Source organism: Oryza glaberrima, chromosome 1 (genome assembly GCF_000147395.1).
Source record: "Oryza glaberrima chromosome 1, OglaRS2, whole genome shotgun sequence".
Lineage (NCBI taxonomy): Eukaryota > Viridiplantae > Streptophyta > Magnoliopsida > Poales > Poaceae > Oryza > Oryza glaberrima.
The window spans coordinates 39,570,225-39,588,042 of record NC_068326.1 but is presented as its reverse complement, the minus strand read 5'-3'; the positions used below and the strand labels follow the sequence as shown (position 1 = coordinate 39,588,042).

The following is a 17,818-nucleotide window of genomic DNA, read 5'->3' as shown; positions in this document are numbered from 1 at the left end:
AAAAGGTACTAGTAGGGGTGTTAGCCTGCTTTAAGCCAGGCAACTAAACCCAGGAAGGACATAAATTTTGGCACAAATTGCTATGTTCAGTTCAACCCAACAGTACAAGTGTGCAACCAAACAGCTGTACAGTATGTGATTGAGAAAAATCATGTCCCACGAACGTCAAAACTGGAAATTCCCATCCAATACATGAGCAAAGCAGCTAGCCAGGTGGGCAGAATATGCGGATGGAGTTCAATCAAATGCTCCAAACTCCAAAGCATGATTCAAGTTCAATACTTGTAATCAGAATAAATGCTTAAGCAAGGTTTGTCAATGTTACAGTAAAGAAACAAAATCTAGCAGAACAAACCTGCCCCGCAGTTTTGTTCAAAGCCCAGTTGAATGCTGGCTGATCCTTTGCTTTCTGTTTCTTCGACAAGGGCTCCTCAAGGCAACAGCAGCTTAGCCCTTTTTGTTGCTAAGGGCCTGTTTGGTTAGTGCCACATTTTGCCATACTTGAGGTATGTTAGTTTGACGAAATGTGGCTAGTGTTAGGTTTGGTTCTATAACTTTGGCATGCCACACTTTCTACTCTTTTGGTCCTTTCTACTCTTTTGGTCCCACCAGTCATAGACCTTTTTCTTAGCCAAAGTTTGCCACAAGTGTGGCCATCAAATTTTGAGCCACACAATTTGCATATTGCCACACCTTTGGTATAAAAACTGTGATAAATTAAGGTGGGCATCCAAACAGACCCTTAAGTTTATGATTTTTCCAGAACATTTTCACCTACAATCAACCTTTGCCAGAAAAAACAATAACTTATCAACCTTCTAATATTTAATCTACTCGAGTAATTGTCACAAACTCAACGTCTATAATCAATCGTCCATCGGAAACATAGAACACACATAATCCCAAATTAATAATGCAAGAGATTATGCTCACAGAATGATATGCAAGAAAATCATGGATTTGAGGTGGATTTGCGGTTTTGTAAATTTTTATACATGATTGTGGAGTGATTTTTATTAGGGATTTGAGGTGGAAAAGGAGATTAGGGATTTGAGGCGGATTTTTAAATTTCGAGGCGGGAAAGGAGATAGGGTTTAGGGTTTGAGATGGAATTTGAGGTAGATTTGTAAAAAAAAAGAATTATCTGTGATTGTGGAGTGATTTTGTTTAGGGATTCGAGGTGGAAAAGGATATAAGGGTTTTGAGGCGGATTTGCAAATTTTTATATGCGACTGGAGTGATTTTTATTAGGAAATTTGAGGCACAAAAATTAATAATATAATCGCCCACCGTGGGGCTCGAACCCACGACCACAAGGTTAAGAGCCTTGCGCTCTACCGACTGAGCTAGACGGGCAATTTGGTAATACGACATCATAAATATAATAGTTGATATGCACTGCACAATATTCGGTGATTATGCTGTCGAAGTTTTCGTAAGACTGAATATCCTAGGTGATATGAAATTTTGGTAAATGTGCCAATTCAACCAAATCAAATATTTGGCAATGGAGTTCTTTTAGCTACAAATAGATGCCTTGTTTGGTTGTATTCCTATGGCAGAAACTTGAGGCCCTGTTTAGATGACTTTTTAGCCCCTATCACATCGGATGTTTGGACACTAATTATAAATATTAAACGTAGACTATTGATAAAACCCATTCAATAACCCTGAACTAATTCGCGAGACAAATCTATTGAGTCTAATTAATCCATGATTAGCCTATGTGATGTTACAGTAAACATACGCTAATTATAGATTAATTACGTTTAAAAAATTTGTCACGCGAATTAGCTCTCATTTATGTAATTAGTTTTATAAGTAGTCTATATTTAATATTCTAAATTCATCCGATATGACAGGGACTAAAGTTTAGTCCCTATCCGAACACCCCTTGAGGAAAGATTAGATACTTGGAATGTGGGAACTTATCTCATGTTGGCAGAGCTATACAGTTTAATGCTTGCTTGTCATCTATTCCTTCCTATGCCATGAGATCTTTTGCTTTTGTGTTCTGTAAAGCTGTTAACCCCAGAAACCTAAACCCTTGCCACTGTGGCTTTCAATATAAGGCTGGTCTATGACCTTTCTTTTTTTTAAAAAAAATAAAGAAAGTTTGATTGTATTTGTCAATTTTTTCTACATGGTTGATTAGGGTCATGAAATATAACAATATTCATTATCCAAAGCGCTTTTGAATTTTAAAGTTTTTTAAAAATATTTTGTAGTGTTTTATATTTTTCTTCAGCAGGTCATGAAAAGAGAGCCAAAGCAACGAAAGTGGTGAAGATAATCCATAAAAATTAATCATTGAATCGAACTATAAAATTCAAAATCAAGATTCGGATTGTAATCCGTAGCTCAGTAGCTGAACCACGCGTTGTGTTGTCACCAAAAATCTCCACAGCTGCATTGCCCATTCTTGAAATGATGAAACCTATTAGCATCTCGTACAATGATAGCCCTGCGCTTCAGTAAGCTTATGTGCTTGATTACAGTATGACAGTCCCCACAAACGCGGAGATTCTTAGTAACAAAAATGGTCTTATCTTCACTAAGACTCAGGATACCATAGGCTATCGCTAGCTTTTCACTATGACAGATGAGTGCCTTCTCCTTTTCCTCTTCCTCCAGATCTTGCAAAACAAAACTGGTATCGGGCTGGTAACCCAGTTTCTTAATACCTACTAGAATGTTATCCAGCTCTCGATATATTTCAGGTGATTGTAGATGAGATTGGTCTCCCCCAACAAATGCATGTAGGGAGCCGTTTATCTCAATCCAACTGCAGCCTGGACTCTTCTTAAAACCCTGTACCTTCTGTATTATCCGAACCTCCGCCGCCTCATCGAATCTCCCAGCAGCGCTGTATATGTTGGACAGCAAAACAAAGTTGCCGGTGCCCTCGGGCCCTAGCTCCTGGATCATCCTTGACACCTTCTTTCCTAAATCAATGTTCTTATAAACCCGGCAAGCTCCAAGCAAGGCTACCCACACACGAACATCTGCTCTCAGTGGCATGCTCTGGATAAATTCGTAGGCTTCATCGAGGAAACCACCTCTTGACAAAAGATCAACCATGCAGATATAGTGCTCCATCCTGGGAGTTAGACCATACCCGTGTCCCATCACATGAAACCAGTGCTTCCCTTCAATCACAAGTCCAGAATGGCTGCAAGCCGAAAGTAAGCAGATGAATGTGACACCATCTGGTGGAAAACCTAGATTATTCATCTCTAAGAACAATGCAGTGGCTTCTTTCCCTAGTCCATGGATTCCATATCCTGCAATCATAGTATTCCATGACACAATATCCCGAGATGGCATCATGTTGAAAACCTGCCTGGAGAGATCGATCCGCCCACACTTTGCGTACATATCTATTAACGCGTTGCATATAGAAGTCTCTGATGCGAGTCCACGGATTATGACAGAACCATGACTGCACCTTCCATGCTGCAAAGCCGCCAGGTGTGAGCAAGCTGGGATGAGCGAGACCATTGTTGCAGCATCTGGTTCTACATTGCATGCCTGCATCTTCTTGAAGACAAGGAACGCCTCCTCTGCCCTGCCATTCTGCACATACCCTGATACAAGCGCACTGTAGGAGACAGTGTCCTTGACGGCCATCTCATCAAACAAAGCTATTGCCTGGTCAATCAAGCCAGCCTTGGCGTACATCGAGAGAAGTGAGTTCCCTGCAGTCAAGTCGGCGTGGACACCAGATTTAGCAAGCAAAGCATGCAGCTGTTCACCCATACGGAGATGGTCGAGGGAGGCGCAGGCCCTGAGAGCACTGGCAATGGAGGTGGGAGAAAGAAAGCAGAGGCCCTGGGCTAGCATGGCCTTGAACAGAAGGAAGGCCTGGGTCATTCTGCTGCACAGCACAAAGCCTCCGATAAGTGCGCTCCAGGTGACCTCGTTCCTGGCAGGCATGGCATCGAACACCCTGCGAGCATAGAGCAGGCTCCCGCACTTTGCGTACATATCCAGGAGCGCGGTGCCGAGGAGCACCCCGTCCGTCAGCTTGCTCTTGCTGTTGCGGTTGGGGTGGAGGCAGGCACGAATGCAGTAGGCGTGGACGCTGGTGCCCTGGGCGAGCGCCCCCTGCTGGGCAAGGAGCGGAAGGAGCGCCACGAGGGTGGAGGCGTTGGGCCTGAGCCGATGCATCTGCATCTGCATGCTGAGGAGGTGAGCAACCGCGTGGTGGTACATGCCATGGTGCGCGTAGCCGGCAAGCATGGCGTTCCAGGCGACGAGATCCCTGGCGGGCATGGTGGCGAAGATGTGGGCGGCGTCGGGTAGGCAAGCGCACTTGACGTACATGTCGAGGAGGGCGGTGGAGACGAAAAGGTCGGCCTGGAGGCCCGCGTGGATGGCGTGGCGGTGGATGGCGCGGCCGCAGTGGTGGTCGACCAGCGCAGAGCAGGCCTTGAGGGCGAAGGGGAAGGTGTAGTTGTTAGGGGCGACGCGGTGGCGGAGCATACGGCGGTATAGGTGGAGGCCATCCGCAGCGGCGGTCGGTGAGGAGGAGTAGGCTCGGATGAGGTCGTTGTAGGTGCGAACGTCCGGGCTGGGGATTTGATCGAACAGGTGGTGAGCGCGGGAGAGGTGGCCGCTGGCGATGTGGTCCTGTAGCTGGAGGAGGAGCGACGCCGACGCCGACGCCGACGCTCGAGGAGGTTGCAGTGGAGGTGGATGGAGGCAGGCGGTGGTGGAGGAGAGGCGACGAGCAGCATGGTGGCGCCAATGGAAGTGGAACGAGGGCGGCATTTGTGGTGGCGGCGCAGAAGCAGAAGCAGCAGCAGCAAGAGAACGGTGACGCATCGCGCCCGCTACTCCTCGCTGCCGGCGGGACCTACCCTACATAACGCCGACCAAACGCCGCCGCGAGGAAAGATTGGTTTGGCGGCGGGGCGATCTGGCGCCGGATGAGGTCGGGCGGCGCTGGTGCGCATTTGCACGAGCAGCTGGTGTACGTGCGCTGCCGGGCCGGAGTGGAGTGGAGGAGGAGGGGAGCTGGGTTGCTGGGCCGCGAGAAGAGGATGGCCCGGCCTAGCGAAGACGATGGCCTGCTGGGCCAGTGTGTTTTCAGCCGGGAATAAGTCCATCTCCAACTATAAGATTTGTTTCTTGGTCTACATCGTCTATGTGACAATAAAAGAAGGGAAAACCAACTCAATAGACATATATCAGTCGACCCCTCTCTCTTTATCTCTGTAGCGTTGGATGACAAAAGCGGGCACCTCCTTATTTTTACATACGGGTCTTCTCTTAGCAGTTAGAAAAAATAAAGATGTTTCTATATATAGCGTATATATTGGCCATTCATCAAAGAGATTTTGACAAATAACTTCCCGGTGGTGAATTCGATCGGCAATTAAGCTGGTATAAATTAAAGAATGAAAGAAAATTATATATTACCTCTGGTACTGTTTGTAATTTAGGCATGCATGGTCGATGTGCATGCATGCCGTTTTCCCCTGCTGGTTAAATTAGCTTTTCTCACAAACGGGAGTGGCACATCGATCGTCCGTCCGTGTTCTTGTAATCTAGCTCGCCACCTCGACGTAGCTATCTCTATCTCCCTTTGAAGCGCATGCATCCAATAGTACGTACTTTTTCCTTTTTCAGTATCCCTGTGGCGTCGCACCTGCGTACGATCGACGTGTAGTCGTTATCTGTCTCGCTAGCTAGGACCAATATAATCTCAATTTGCAATTAACCCAAAACGATCGAGCGACCAAGAAAGAATCAACGAATACTACGTGATCGATCGAGTAAGCGTAGTGTACGTTTTGGTAGGAACAAGACAGCATCGATCGATCGGTGCATGCATGCATGCGTGCGATATACGAGTTAGCTAGCTAGCTAGGCGACATGGCCGCACCTACGCATCGTCCAGACGCCCATACACGTATGCATACGTGCGTCATACTTTAATTACTTGCTAATGGACTTATTACTTTTGCTTGCTTTAATTTTGCCCGGACGTTGCAGGCAGTAGGTGATGAATTGCGATATATAGCGCGCTTGCATTGTCGACGAGCGAGGGGAGCTAGCTAGGGAATTGAAGTGAAGGTAAATGGGGATGTGTAGCAAGACAAGGAAGAAGGGGTCGTGGAGGGCGGAAGAGGACGCGCTGCTGACGAGGCTGGTGGCGCAGCATGGCCCCCACCGGTGGAGCATCATCAGCGGCGCCATCCCGGGGCGCTCCGGCAAGTCGTGCCGGCTGCGGTGGTGCAACCAGCTGAGCCCGGCCGTGCAGCACCGCCCCTTCACCCCGCAAGAGGATGCCCTCCTCGCCGCCGCCCATGCCCGCCACGGGAACAAGTGGGCCACCATCGCCCGCCTCCTCCCCGGCCGCACCGACAACTCCGTCAAGAACCACTGGAACTCCAACCTCCGGAGGTGCCTCCGCCGCCAAGCCAAATTCAAATCCAAGGACCCTGATCTGCTGCCCGATCCAATTAATATTCCACCTGACTGCATCGTCGTGCTCAACGACGACGACGAGCCTGCAGATCGGCCGGTCACGCCGCCCGCCATCATCCAGGCCCAGGCCCAGGAGACACTACCGTCGCTGACCCTGAGCCTTAGCCTTTCCCTGCCCGGCGCCGCTGCTGCTGCTGCTGAGGTTGAGGTGGCGCCGCCGCCGCCCAGGGCACTGGCAGCTGCTTCTGAGATCCAAGACGGCAGCAGCAGATCATCATCGGCATCGCGTGTCATGTTGCAGGTGATGCGACAGATGGTGAGGGAAGAGGTGCAGCGCCATACTGCGCAGCTCGCCTACTCCCTCATGGCCCTGGCCTCCTGCAGCCGTAGGCCCCCAAATTAGGAGCATTCATTTTCAGACTTTGTTCAAACATCGATCGATCATCAAATAAAAATTTCTCAGGAGGAGTTGCATGCTTGACTTCCATATCACTTTAAACCTCCTCTCTCCCTTTCATATCATACGACATTTTGACTTTTTTTAAGTCAATTTTTCTTAAGTTTAATATTTTTTATAGAAAAGCTTAGCAACATTTAAAACACCTAATTAATTTTATTAAATATAATTTGATATTATATTTGTTTTATGTTAAAATGTTATTATGTTTTCTATATAGATTTGATCTAAGTTTAAAAAAATGTTTTGACTTTAGAAAGCTTCTTATACAATATAAAACAGAGAAAGTTAGCTAGCCAGATGTTACAGTTAACATGGAGATTGTTAGACATGACGCTCATGGTTGACTGATGGCTAGACGGTCCAGCGAGTGGTTCAGTATGTTTCTTCAGAGGATCTAAGTTTTTTTTTTGGGTTAGTTTTTCTGTTGCGTGCCGACTCCGATCACAATACATGAATGGACCTTCGGTTTTTATGGTTTCGGCGCAAATCCTTGGCTAGTGAAAGTGAAACAGCTAGCTCCACAGTAAGGCTCAGTTTATTTCGATTGGATCATATGCGTCAGAAAATCCCAAGGAAGGATACAACTTAAGGAAAATATTTGATGGTGCTTAAACAACACTTGTATACGATTCTCATCTTGATCGATCGGTCGGTCGGCCTGACTGCCTACAATCAATACCTGTTGTTAAGCTTATCAGCGTTCCTAAAACAAACAAACATACAAACTCCAACTCCACAGACAGTAACTTTCTATCCAAAGTTGAACTGAAATCCTCCAGGAAAGCCGCCCCCGGGGAATCCTCCTCCTCCATGGAATCCACCATCGTAATGGAATGTGTATTGCTGACCACCTCCCCCAAAAGGATTGAAACCACCACCTCCTCCTCCCATATTCATCTCATCAAGATCCTCTCCTCGGTCGTATCTTACACGTTTATCTTCGTCCCCAAGAACCTGCAAATTGCCGATTGCGCATTGTTAAAAGACACGCGTGGCATCTGCAGCATGTCGATCTGATTCAAAACAAACATGCCTATCGCTAAATATGGGTGACCAGAATTTATGTTATTGGGACACTTTTTTCTCTCGGACACACGCGGTGTCTAGCATGATATATTTTGTGGATGAAATGCACTTTAGCTAGTTCTTATTCATAGTACAACACCAGGGCTAGAAACTTGGAATGCATGAGAGTATTTTAAATTAACCATATTAATAGAAAATGTCATCTCATAGAACATTAAATACTTAGTACGGTTCAATTTTGTTTATTCATACCTCATAAGCTGCAGCAATTTCTCGAAACATGTTTTCTGCTTCTTCTCGGTTATCTACATTTTTATCTGGATGCCACTGCAGTGCCAACTTCTTGTAGGCACGCTTAATATCTGCAGCTGATGCCGTCTTTGAAATGCCAAGGATCTTATACCAATCTTTTCTTTTGCTTAACTTAAGCTGCTTTTCAGCTCTCATTAGTGCTTCTCGGATTCCCATGTCCTGAGCATGAACAGTGCAAACCATTGTTACATTTGTACCAAAAAAATACAGAAAAGGGGCAGAGACCAAGTCTGCTAGATAGATAAATCTAATAAAGCATTCCATTAAAAGCACATGACCTTTGGATTCAATTCCTGATGTTAAAGAAACATGGAAGCAACAAGTTAACTTCCTATTTGTAATATAGCTGAGAAGCAATTTGTGTAACTATCAATATTATTTGAGAACTGTGCTAGAAGGGGCAGCCGTCAAGCGGGGCTCACACATGTTCGATACTCTGACCGCCCTCACCTTTTCCGCTAGTTTAAGATCTTGATGAGATCCTGTTGCTTATTCATAAATACATTGGCATAAAGTTCCTCTTCGGTGCCCCACTTTATTATTAGTAGTACTAACAATAGTAATGTGCAAATCTAGTTTTATCAACTCATCCATTGCATGCATAGGTGCTAGAGAAATATATGCAACCTACGATCCCACGCTGCAAAAACCGGATAACAAAGATTGCTGGCAGAAGGGCAGCAAATAGAAATACATCACGGGGAGTAAAAGTATCATCAGATGACTACCGTAAAAAACAAGTAATTGTTTTCGCATATTGTCTATCCAATCGACTAAAACTAGATGTTTCATCCATTTGGAACTATGTTTCATGATAATTTGATTGCAGCACAATTACACTAAAAATATTGTGTTCCCAAATCTAAAAGAAAATGAGATCAACACACCGCGTAGCCACATAAGCAGATTATTTGATGGGAACTCAAATAGCAATATGAATGTTTTCAAACGACAAAAAAGAAGATATGCTGATATATGAGCACACTTATCCCTAACATTTGCCTAGGAGGGTAGGGGAAAAAAGAGATAGGTCCACATAAAACTTGCCTGGGGAGATTTCTGGGAAGCTTCTTTTAGATCCTGAACCGCTCCTTCCCAGTCTTCTGTAAGAAGCTTAGCTTCACCTCTCTGCAACCAGTAGAAGGTAACATACAACAAGCAGATGAAGTAACAGACTAGTGAGATCTGGCTATAACAACTAATTCAATTGCATTGTCTGGTGCATAACTTAGTTTCCTGGTGCAACACTACCAAACAAATATACATTACTTTTTTTTTTTTGCATCACTTATTCACTCACAAAATCAGAACACATTGATTGTGCATACTGAATTACATTTTTTGTGGTTTCTGAATAACAGTTGCAGCTTTCCCAAGTCTTGTGGTTTAAAATACAGAATTAGCAGGACAGGCTAATGCGACTGCATGTCTGCATGCTCACAACTTGCTCAATAATATGGCATCAGTGTGCGGAAGGAGTCCAAGATTCAACATTAATGGCAGGGCAATCAGACTGAAATTCCCTTCTTTTTTTCACGGAAATTTCAACATCGAATAATACGAACTCTAAATTAGAAAAATGTGTATTTCTGTACATGCCAAGCAAGTAATGTAACCTGTGTTAATGCATCAACAAGTTCTCCATCTATGTTGAGTGCTTCTGTACAGCTACTGATAGCCTCCTTGCCTCTTCCGAGTTTAACCAGAACCTTACATAGCCCAAGATAAAGATGTACATTGTAAGAAGTATGATCTGGATCCATTGCTAGGGCTGCCTTGTAGTCCTCAGCAGACACACGTAGCTTACCCTTGGCAGCATTATCTTCAGCCTGCATGCACACCGTTTGATCCTATTACTATGATGCAGTAAGCCCCTAATTTGTTGATACAAAGAAATCATACTCACACTCTTAGTCTTCTTCAGAAGATTTTTCAACCCAAAATATGCTTTCTTCAGTTCTGAATGTTCAGGGTCTAGACGAAGGCCTTTCTGGTAGTGCCTAAACAATTAATATTGTCATCACTGTACAAATATTTAAAGCTAGCACATTTATCTAGTACTGCATTTGTGTGTGCAGGCACAAACAAGCATGCACTTGTCCAAACCTAAAATACCAGATACGCTTTACCTGGATGCAACATCATGATCAGCGAGGTAGTAATATGCTCGGCCACGAAGCAACAAGGCGTCCAGGTTATCTTCATCTTCCTTCAGAATAAATCCTGTTTCTGAGATAACACTTGAGTAGTCTTCAAGTGCTAGCAATGCTTTAGCCTTGAGAAGCTTCGCCTGAAAAATCAATCTTTAGTACTGCAGCTTACTGAGACAAAATTAGATGAAATATTTAGCTGTCCATGATTCCTACTATCCTCTGAAATATACCTTTAAGCAGTCTGGAGAAAAAACAAGCACAATTTTGTTGATGTACTCCAGGACTTTTGAGAAGTCATGAGATTCAAATTGGCCATAAGCAGACTCTAATGCATTTTGAGCCTGAAGCAGTTGAGATAATTCCTTTTCCACAGAAGAACTCCCAGGTTTTAGCTCCAGGTATTTGCTATAGTCACCCTCCGCTTCCTTGTACCTAGACTTCAGAAAAACACATTGAAACAAGTAAGGGATACGGAAAGGTGACACATACGTGTAAAACTGACAATGTTATAAGTAGGCATATTAGCTTAACGGTTCTTTAATGGTACAAGTCTTTAGACATTTTTGGGGCAAGAGAAAATGGGAGTTTAGCTTTCTGGCGGTGGCAAGTAATTATTTTTCTGGTAAGTAACTTTGAACTGAGGAAAATATGTGAATCAAACATGAATGGATTATAAACTAAAGTAACGGACACACAAATTTTTTACCTGCACTTGTGACGAAGCACAGATGCACGCTGCCTGTAAGCTTCTGAGTGATTTGGGTCAACCTCCAACACAGCATTTAGCAGACCAAGTGATCCATCATATTTCCTTAGGTTCATCATTTCTGAGGCTCGTTTGAACAAAGTAGAGGGATCATTATCCTGGCCTTCTGAAAAAATGAGGGGAAAAAGGATACTTAGTCTACCAGGAGGCATAAAGGAAACATCCATTTTGTGTAGACGTAGTGCTAATTGGAGTGAAAAGAAACTTAGGACATTGCTGATCCATGAAATCAATATGTTAAATAGCAAATTTAGGATGGAGTGGTCCCGTTAAATTTAGGTTCCAAGGGTGGCTCTAAGATCCAAATATCTTGTGTTAGAAACGATCCAATGGTATCGCAGATGGATGCAGAACACTGCTGTGGTGGAATGAGATGACGAGTCTCGCGTTCATCTTATCTGTATGATGGATGATTCACTTGCAGTATTTGCCATTTGGGGCTGGGGTGGCGGGGCCAAGAGGAAGCGCCGCCGCGCAAGAAAGAGAGAGAGAGAGAGAGAAGGCGGGGGTCGCAGTACCTTGCGCGAAGACGGGGGAGGAGTGAAGGAGAAGCAGCGGCAGCAGCACCCTCCACCTCCACGGCCACCGCGCCATCGCCGCCGCCGCCGCCGTGCTCTCTTAGTTCTGCCTGCTAAATTAGACTCAAATTTTCTCATTCATTCGCGTACACAAGTTAACTGGGACGGAAACGGGACACGTAACCAGGACCAATCACCACATGACGCGTGGCGTCTGTTTTGCTCTACGTTACCCCCTGAATAAACACGGGATTCACGAAAATAAGCCTTTCCTCACAACATGCCGATAATAGTATAGCCCACTACTTGCTCCAATTCACCTATTGTCAATCTAGGTTGCGTTCGTTTGTGTGATATAGGGTGAGAAAGCACATCGTTTTCCGCGCGCATGCTTCCGAAACTACTAAACGGTGCGTTTTTTGCAAAAATTTTCTATAGGAAAGTTGCTTTAAAAGTCATATTAATCCATTTTTTGAAATTTAAAATATTTAATACTCAATTAATCATGCGCTAATGGCTCACCTCGTTTTACGTATCTTCCCAATCTCCCCAATCTCCTTCTCCTCAAACACACCCCTAATAGCCAATTCATACAATAATTGCTTACTATACTATTAGTATATGGTCCCACCTGTCATACACACATTACGTCTTGGAGTCCGTACTGCAACTGGCTACGGATCTATAGCCCGTTGCTCTTCTCTCTCATCTTTTATCTCATTAAAATATATTTGTAGCTGGCTAATAGTCTGCTATTGTACCTGCTTTAATAATAGTAATTTTGTTAGACCAAATGCGCATTTTCCTAATACTCCCTCTATCTACTTTTGATAGTCATATTTCATCTTAGCATACAGACCAAGGATAAGTAATTCTACTTATCATCAATTTAAACATGCTACTAGTAATTCCTCGTAAACAAGCGATTCATTAATATTTATATTTCTCGATGCCCATGTAACCAATCTTGTGTGGAAAAATGGAGAGTCATGCATTAAATCCGAGAAAATCATTAAGATGATAGGTTGTTGGATTGAAATATGCCTATCAAAAATAAATTTTTCAGATTTAGAAATATGACTATCAAAAGTAGATGGAGGGAGTATATCAAACTAAAACATGCTTTGATATTCCCCTACATGACATACTTTGATATTAATAATTTTTCATGTAATTATTCCTCAATCTTGGTTCAAATCCAACCTATACCGGTCTAAAAGAATCCAACACCTCAGAAAGAAATACGTATATAAATGAATAGATCATGATTAGAGATATGGTTTTATAATCTTATCTATTACCGGTTTTATTTGATTCTCGATTTTGTTTCTACAGGTCGATTGTAAATAAGGATGTACATGCCTATGTACTCATGGTTGTGATTAAAACAATTATCGTGTTGACTCAGTTAGTCTTTTATGGTATTAGATGTTTTCCGCTTCCGCTCCAAACCCTAACTCGCATTGTATGTTGCCGCCATCTCTCTCTATCACCTGTCATGGCCGACCCCCCCTACCCTCACAGAGGCAGTCGACGCCACCTCTTTGCCTCACACCGGTTTCACTAGAGCTACCTCCAATTTTGATTTAATTCACTATATATGTTTTGTGGACTTCTCCTGTGCCTAGTGATTCCGAATATAAATACTACTTGGTTATACTTGAGACTACTCTCACTATCCGTGGATGTTTCCTCTTCGTTTTAAGTTTGACACTTTTCACACTTTATCTAACATATTTGCTTATGTCAAGACTTGGTTTTCTAAAACTATCCACAGTATGCAGTACGACAAATGGTGACGAGTTAGATAACACCACCTCCCGCACCTTCTTCCTCACGGAGGGAGTTGCGTTGCGCGTGTCCTACCCCCAATTTCTCCTCAGAATGACAACATTGAGAGCATGGGTCGTTTGGTTAATATATAACATCGTGCGCTCCCTACTCTTCCAGGCAAGTCTCCCCTCATCTTCTTGGGTTGAGGCCCTTCATACCGCCGTATATTTTATCAACCGCCACCCCCACCAAAACTCTAAGAGTTCCACACATCGTACTTTGCGTTTAATGGCATCCACCCATCCTAAACCATCTTCGTGTCTTCGACTGTAAATGCTATCCAAACCTCTCGGCTGTTGTCCCACACAAACTCTCTCCCCTGCTCCACCTTGTTCGTTTCTCTTGGCTATCCCACATACCATAAATGATATCGGTGTCTGGATCATATTTCTAATCAAGTTATTATCTCCTGCTATGTGGTGTTTAATGAGCACCCTTTTCCATTTGCCGAGTCATCCTCCAAGACACTTGCTACTTACCTTCGTCAACGGCGCCCATCGACCGAGCGGTGACCTCCCATTGTCGGCTCCACATGCCGCCTGCCTCTCCCAGACGGAAGAACGACTCAATTTACACTTCCAATCATAAATCCAAATAATATATGGTGTCTTATTTGTTGAAATGCCCCAAAATTGGGGGAGGTCTAATGCGCGAAATGTATGTATCACCGTGTGAACACGTATGGCACGCCGACAACATGTGTGTCGGAAAGCTCATGCATGTGCGTAGGGAATCCACATGCCTTTTTCTTTTTCAACCTTTTTCACCACCATACCATCCCATAACAAAATGTGAAAAAAACGAAAAGGAAAAAAAGGAGATAATATTAGAGAGAGGAATGGAGCAACAACAGAACTGAGAAGACATAAGCATGCAATTGATATACTAAAATGCATAAATGTTGAGATGGATGCATGCATGTCTTTCTCTCAACAAAATAAGTAAATGTATATCCACATGAACAAACTGAGACACTGAGAACTAATTAGGTAAAAAAAAACCTGAGAAACGTTGAGAACTAATTACAGCAGCGGTACGGTGCGTGTGCCTAAATTATGTAAGTATCCTGCTGAAGGCAAAGGAGGTAAACTTAATTTGGTTTCACCAGTGCAGCTAGCTATCTTCGTCCATGCCACCACCTTGACCTGCACACGTACGCACCAGATCAATTACATTACAAGCTAGCTGAGATGGATGATTGCTCACTCTCTCGCGCGCAAAGATAAAGTAGATACCAGCGGTACTCCCAGCGCGGATGGAGATGGAAGATCGTCTTGGAGGATGTGGCAGTGGCAGTGTTACGGAAGGCGCAGCAGGCGCAGGAGTAGAAGAGGATGAGAAGCAGGAGGAGGACGACGTTGAGGATGGTGACGTTGTGCCAGTGGCGACGCAGCTGCTCCAGCACGCCGGCCTTGCACGAGTCGCACCCGTAGCACAGCACGCCGGGGGCGTTGCTCCACCGGTAGCAGTCGGGCTGCTGCTGCTGCTGCTGGGCATCGTCATAGTAGGTGCACGCGGTGGGCGGCTTGCAGCAACCGGACTGCACGGGCGTGAGGTCATTGCGGAGGTAGTCGAGGGGCGTCCAGGCGGCGAGGGTGTCGCAGGCCCTGGCAGCCAGCACGCAGGCCAGCGCCGGCCTCCAGTACCGCTCCGCCCGCACGTGGCGCTGCAGCCACGACGAGTAGTCGGCGAGGCGGAACTCACGGTAGGGCCTGCCGGCCACCTGCGTGCCGCCCCCTCCCGCGGTGACGGCCAGCCCGAAGACGGTGATCCCGAGCAGGGCCAGCACGAGGAGCAGCATGGCGGCGAGGTACAGCCACAGCGCCGAGGGGACGTGGTAGCAGGCGCCTAGGAAGCCAGCCAGCGAGACGAGGAGGGTCACGAACCCGATGGCCAGCAGCGGCGCCTGCAGCGCGGACCCGCACGGCGATGACCCGCCGTGAGCCTGCAGCCAGAGCCCCGCGCCGATGATGGGGACGGACGCCACAAGCGTCACCAGGTTCACCAATCCCACCACCCTGTTGCTCAGGTGCTGCTGCTCTCCTCCCGCCGCTGCCCGCCGGCTATACATGCTCACCGATCGATCAAATCTAACAATGTAGTACGTGCTTGCAAATTCAGCTAGCTATAATATAATTAACATATATAGCTCCCATCTGATCCAGCCTCCTCTTCTTGTGTGCTCCGGCCTCCATATATCGACATCGACCTACCTAGCTACTTGCGCCTCTGCAACCTACTATAGCGCTCTGCTTTAATTTGCTTTTGCTTTTTTACTTTCTTTATCTACTTTGCTTTACTTAACGATGATCTGGAACCGTCTCTACTTAACTTTTGCGCATCCCCAAACCTCTTTTTTTTTCTTCTACTGGAGTAAACTATTTCAAATCTGTTTTTTGCGCGCGCCTGCTCTTCACTACTACTGAGATCTATCTATCTCGTATATTCGATATGGTTTAACTAAGAACAAGCATATATAACCTGCAAGATCTACCGAGACATGAAAAGTGAGATTCTTTTTTGAAGTGAAGTGGATTATAAACTCTCGAATAGTCGAGAGATATCCTCTCGTTGCTTACATGACACTCAAAGAGTTAACAAAAAAAATAATTCTTTTTGAGAAGATGTATTAGCATCTGATATATCACTCCACAAATATGCATCTTAAATTCAACTTCTACATGTCGCAATAAAAAATTAAATTAAACTACAATTAGTTAACGCATATTCACAGGCATATTGTTTTTTCGGTGTGACATGTAAAGTGAATTTTAAGTTGCATGTTTGTGGAGTGATATATCACATGTTAATACATCTTCTTATTTTTTTAACTATTTAAGTGGCATGCAAATAATGATGGAACATCCCCTTGAGAGTTTAGAATAGTTCCCTTTTTTATGTTTTCTCATTTCTCGCAAGCAGGGTTAAACTTTTCGGTTTAGCCGATTTGATCGGACGTCACCGAAATACCGAAATTTTGAATAAATTTTAGTTGAATTAGGACAAATATTACCAAAATTCATGAAAAAAATAAAAAAAATTGAAATATTTCGGCCAAAATAATATCGTATCAGAGGGGTCCGAAATGACCGAAATCTCAGAAATTTCAGTCCGAAATTTCCAAGCCTGCTCGCAGGTCATTCAAATAGCTATGATATTTTTTTAAAAAAAAAATAGCAAAATGAATTAATATATGTGATATATTGCTCTATGGACATATGGATTTAAGCTAAGTTCAAATTCGACATATACAAGTCTAAATTGTAGAAAAACACGTCTAAATTCTCTTGTATCATTAACGGTTTTTGTTACATCATTAACAGTTGATCGACACAAAAATTTAATGAGAATTCAAAAACATATTAATAGATAGCTTCTTGGATGATTTATGGACTTGTGGCCTCATGGAGATGGGATTGACAGTGTAAAAGCTAATGAGAATGCAAGAAAGAATGGCCATGCATGAAAAGGTAGCTGGCCAACAAAGCTTGTTGGAGTCCAACTTTTGCGGTATGGACTGTAGGATATCTCTCTCTCACACACACACTACCTTTTGGGCTAGCTGTCTTTATTCCAGGCCAATGTAATGTAGGGCAGGACATCTTTTGTTTCTTTGTTAAATTTACATATACCGGCCATCAATGTGCGGGTACAATAAGCTGACTAGGCGGGCTCCAAAAATGTGCCACATCATCATATTCCTATGTGGAGGGGAGAGAAACGATGAGAGAGAAGCGAGCGAGCGACAAATCTATCGCCCGGCGATAGCTCTCTTTCCCACGCGCTATCGCTTGCTTGCAGCCTACCTGGGCGATAAAAAACACGATTTGTGGACCCCACTCACCGCAGCTGATCCCTTCCCCACTGTAGCCAATCGAGATCCCCTTTCCCCTCCACCCAACGCCCGCCCGATCTCCGCCCTTCCCGCGCGATCCCGGGCGATCGCGCTCGATCTCCCGCGCGATCCCGGGTGATGGCGCTCGATCTCCCGCGCCGCGCGCCATTTCTTTCCCTCCCACGCGCGCCATCTCTTCCCCTCTCGCGCGCGAAGCTCTCTTCCCCTCCCGACACAAATCCACCGAAAAAAAATCCCCATCTACTATTTTGCCGGCCCCAAAAATCCGGTAAGATTTACTGTCTCCGCCTCCCACTATCCGCCTTCCCTCTTCCCCCTCGCTAATCTCTCCCGCCCGCACGCCACAGATTTGTACGGAAAATGCTAGTTCCTCTCCACCAACAGCCATGTCTCACCGGAGGAAGAGGGAGGTTGCGCTACCTCCACATACCAGCTCTTCTTATCCTCCTGGTGTTCCTA

At 44.8% G+C, this 17,818-nt stretch overlaps 4 protein-coding genes and 1 non-coding gene across 6 annotated transcripts; 1 reads left to right on the top strand and 4 right to left on the bottom strand.

Moving 5' to 3' along the window:
- Positions 1-1,283: 1,283 nt before the first annotated feature.
- TRNAK-CUU (transfer RNA lysine (anticodon CUU)) lies at positions 1,284-1,356 on the bottom strand. The gene has a single exon. It is a non-coding gene; the product is annotated as a tRNA-Lys (tRNA).
- A 904-nt stretch (positions 1,357-2,260) lies between these two features.
- LOC127770197 (pentatricopeptide repeat-containing protein At3g16610-like) lies at positions 2,261-4,966 on the bottom strand. Its single transcript, XM_052295865.1, has one exon. The coding sequence runs from the start codon at positions 4,825-4,827 to the stop codon at positions 2,389-2,391; it is 2,439 nt and encodes an 812-aa protein (XP_052151825.1). The 5' UTR covers positions 4,828-4,966; the 3' UTR covers positions 2,261-2,388.
- Positions 4,967-5,784: 818 nt separating this feature from the next.
- On the top strand, positions 5,785-6,838 carry LOC127770303 (transcription factor MYB44-like). The gene is made up of 2 exons (XM_052295967.1): positions 5,785-5,917; positions 6,001-6,838. Exon 2 carries the CDS (start codon positions 6,086-6,088, stop codon positions 6,836-6,838), a length of 753 nt encoding a protein of 250 aa, XP_052151927.1. The 5' UTR covers positions 5,785-5,917; positions 6,001-6,085.
- Positions 6,839-7,412: 574 nt separating this feature from the next.
- LOC127770214 (dnaJ protein P58IPK homolog B) lies at positions 7,413-11,790 on the bottom strand. Of its 2 annotated transcripts, none has more exons than XM_052295883.1 (9): positions 11,671-11,790; positions 11,093-11,258; positions 10,617-10,818; positions 10,363-10,523; positions 10,140-10,233; positions 9,850-10,062; positions 9,281-9,361; positions 8,174-8,392; positions 7,413-7,849 (listed from the first exon to the last, which is right to left on the bottom strand). In XM_052295883.1, exons 1-9 carry the CDS (start codon positions 11,744-11,746, stop codon positions 7,646-7,648), a joined length of 1,416 nt encoding a protein of 471 aa, XP_052151843.1. In that variant the 5' UTR covers positions 11,747-11,790; the 3' UTR covers positions 7,413-7,645. The 2 variants fall into 2 exon arrangements, with proteins under 2 accessions (XP_052151843.1, XP_052151850.1); XM_052295890.1 differs by having other exon boundaries at positions 11,093-11,255.
- A 2,389-nt stretch (positions 11,791-14,179) lies between these two features.
- LOC127770292 (tetraspanin-6-like) lies at positions 14,180-15,697 on the bottom strand. The gene is made up of 2 exons (XM_052295956.1): positions 14,739-15,697; positions 14,180-14,648 (listed from the first exon to the last, which is right to left on the bottom strand). The coding sequence occupies exons 1-2, from the start codon at positions 15,572-15,574 to the stop codon at positions 14,621-14,623; spliced, it is 864 nt and encodes a 287-aa protein (XP_052151916.1). The 5' UTR covers positions 15,575-15,697; the 3' UTR covers positions 14,180-14,620.
- Between the last annotated feature and the right edge of the window lie 2,121 nt (positions 15,698-17,818).

Bases quoted from the DNA above. Each gene is read 5' to 3' on its own strand.
- LOC127770197 (XM_052295865.1), bottom strand. From the start codon at position 4,827: ATGCGTCACCGTTCTCTTGCTGCTGCTGCTTCTGCTTCTGCGCCGCCA.
- LOC127770292 (XM_052295956.1), bottom strand. From the start codon at position 15,574: ATGTATAGCCGGCGGGCAGCGGCGGGAGGAGAGCAGCAGCACCTGAGC. The intron at 14,649-14,738 runs GTATCTACTTTA...GTACGTGTGCAG, and splicing joins CCGCGCTGGGAGTACCGCTG to GTCAAGGTGGTGGCATGGAC.
- LOC127770303 (XM_052295967.1), top strand. From the start codon at position 6,086: ATGGGGATGTGTAGCAAGACAAGGAAGAAGGGGTCGTGGAGGGCGGAA.
- LOC127770214 (XM_052295883.1), bottom strand. From the start codon at position 11,746: ATGGCGCGGTGGCCGTGGAGGTGGAGGGTGCTGCTGCCGCTGCTTCTC. The intron at 10,819-11,092 runs GTAAAAAATTTG...TCTGAAGTCTAG, and splicing joins GTGCTTCGTCACAAGTGCAG to GTACAAGGAAGCGGAGGGTG. The intron at 10,063-10,139 runs GTGAGTATGATT...GTGTGCATGCAG, and splicing joins TTCTGAAGAAGACTAAGAGT to GCTGAAGATAATGCTGCCAA.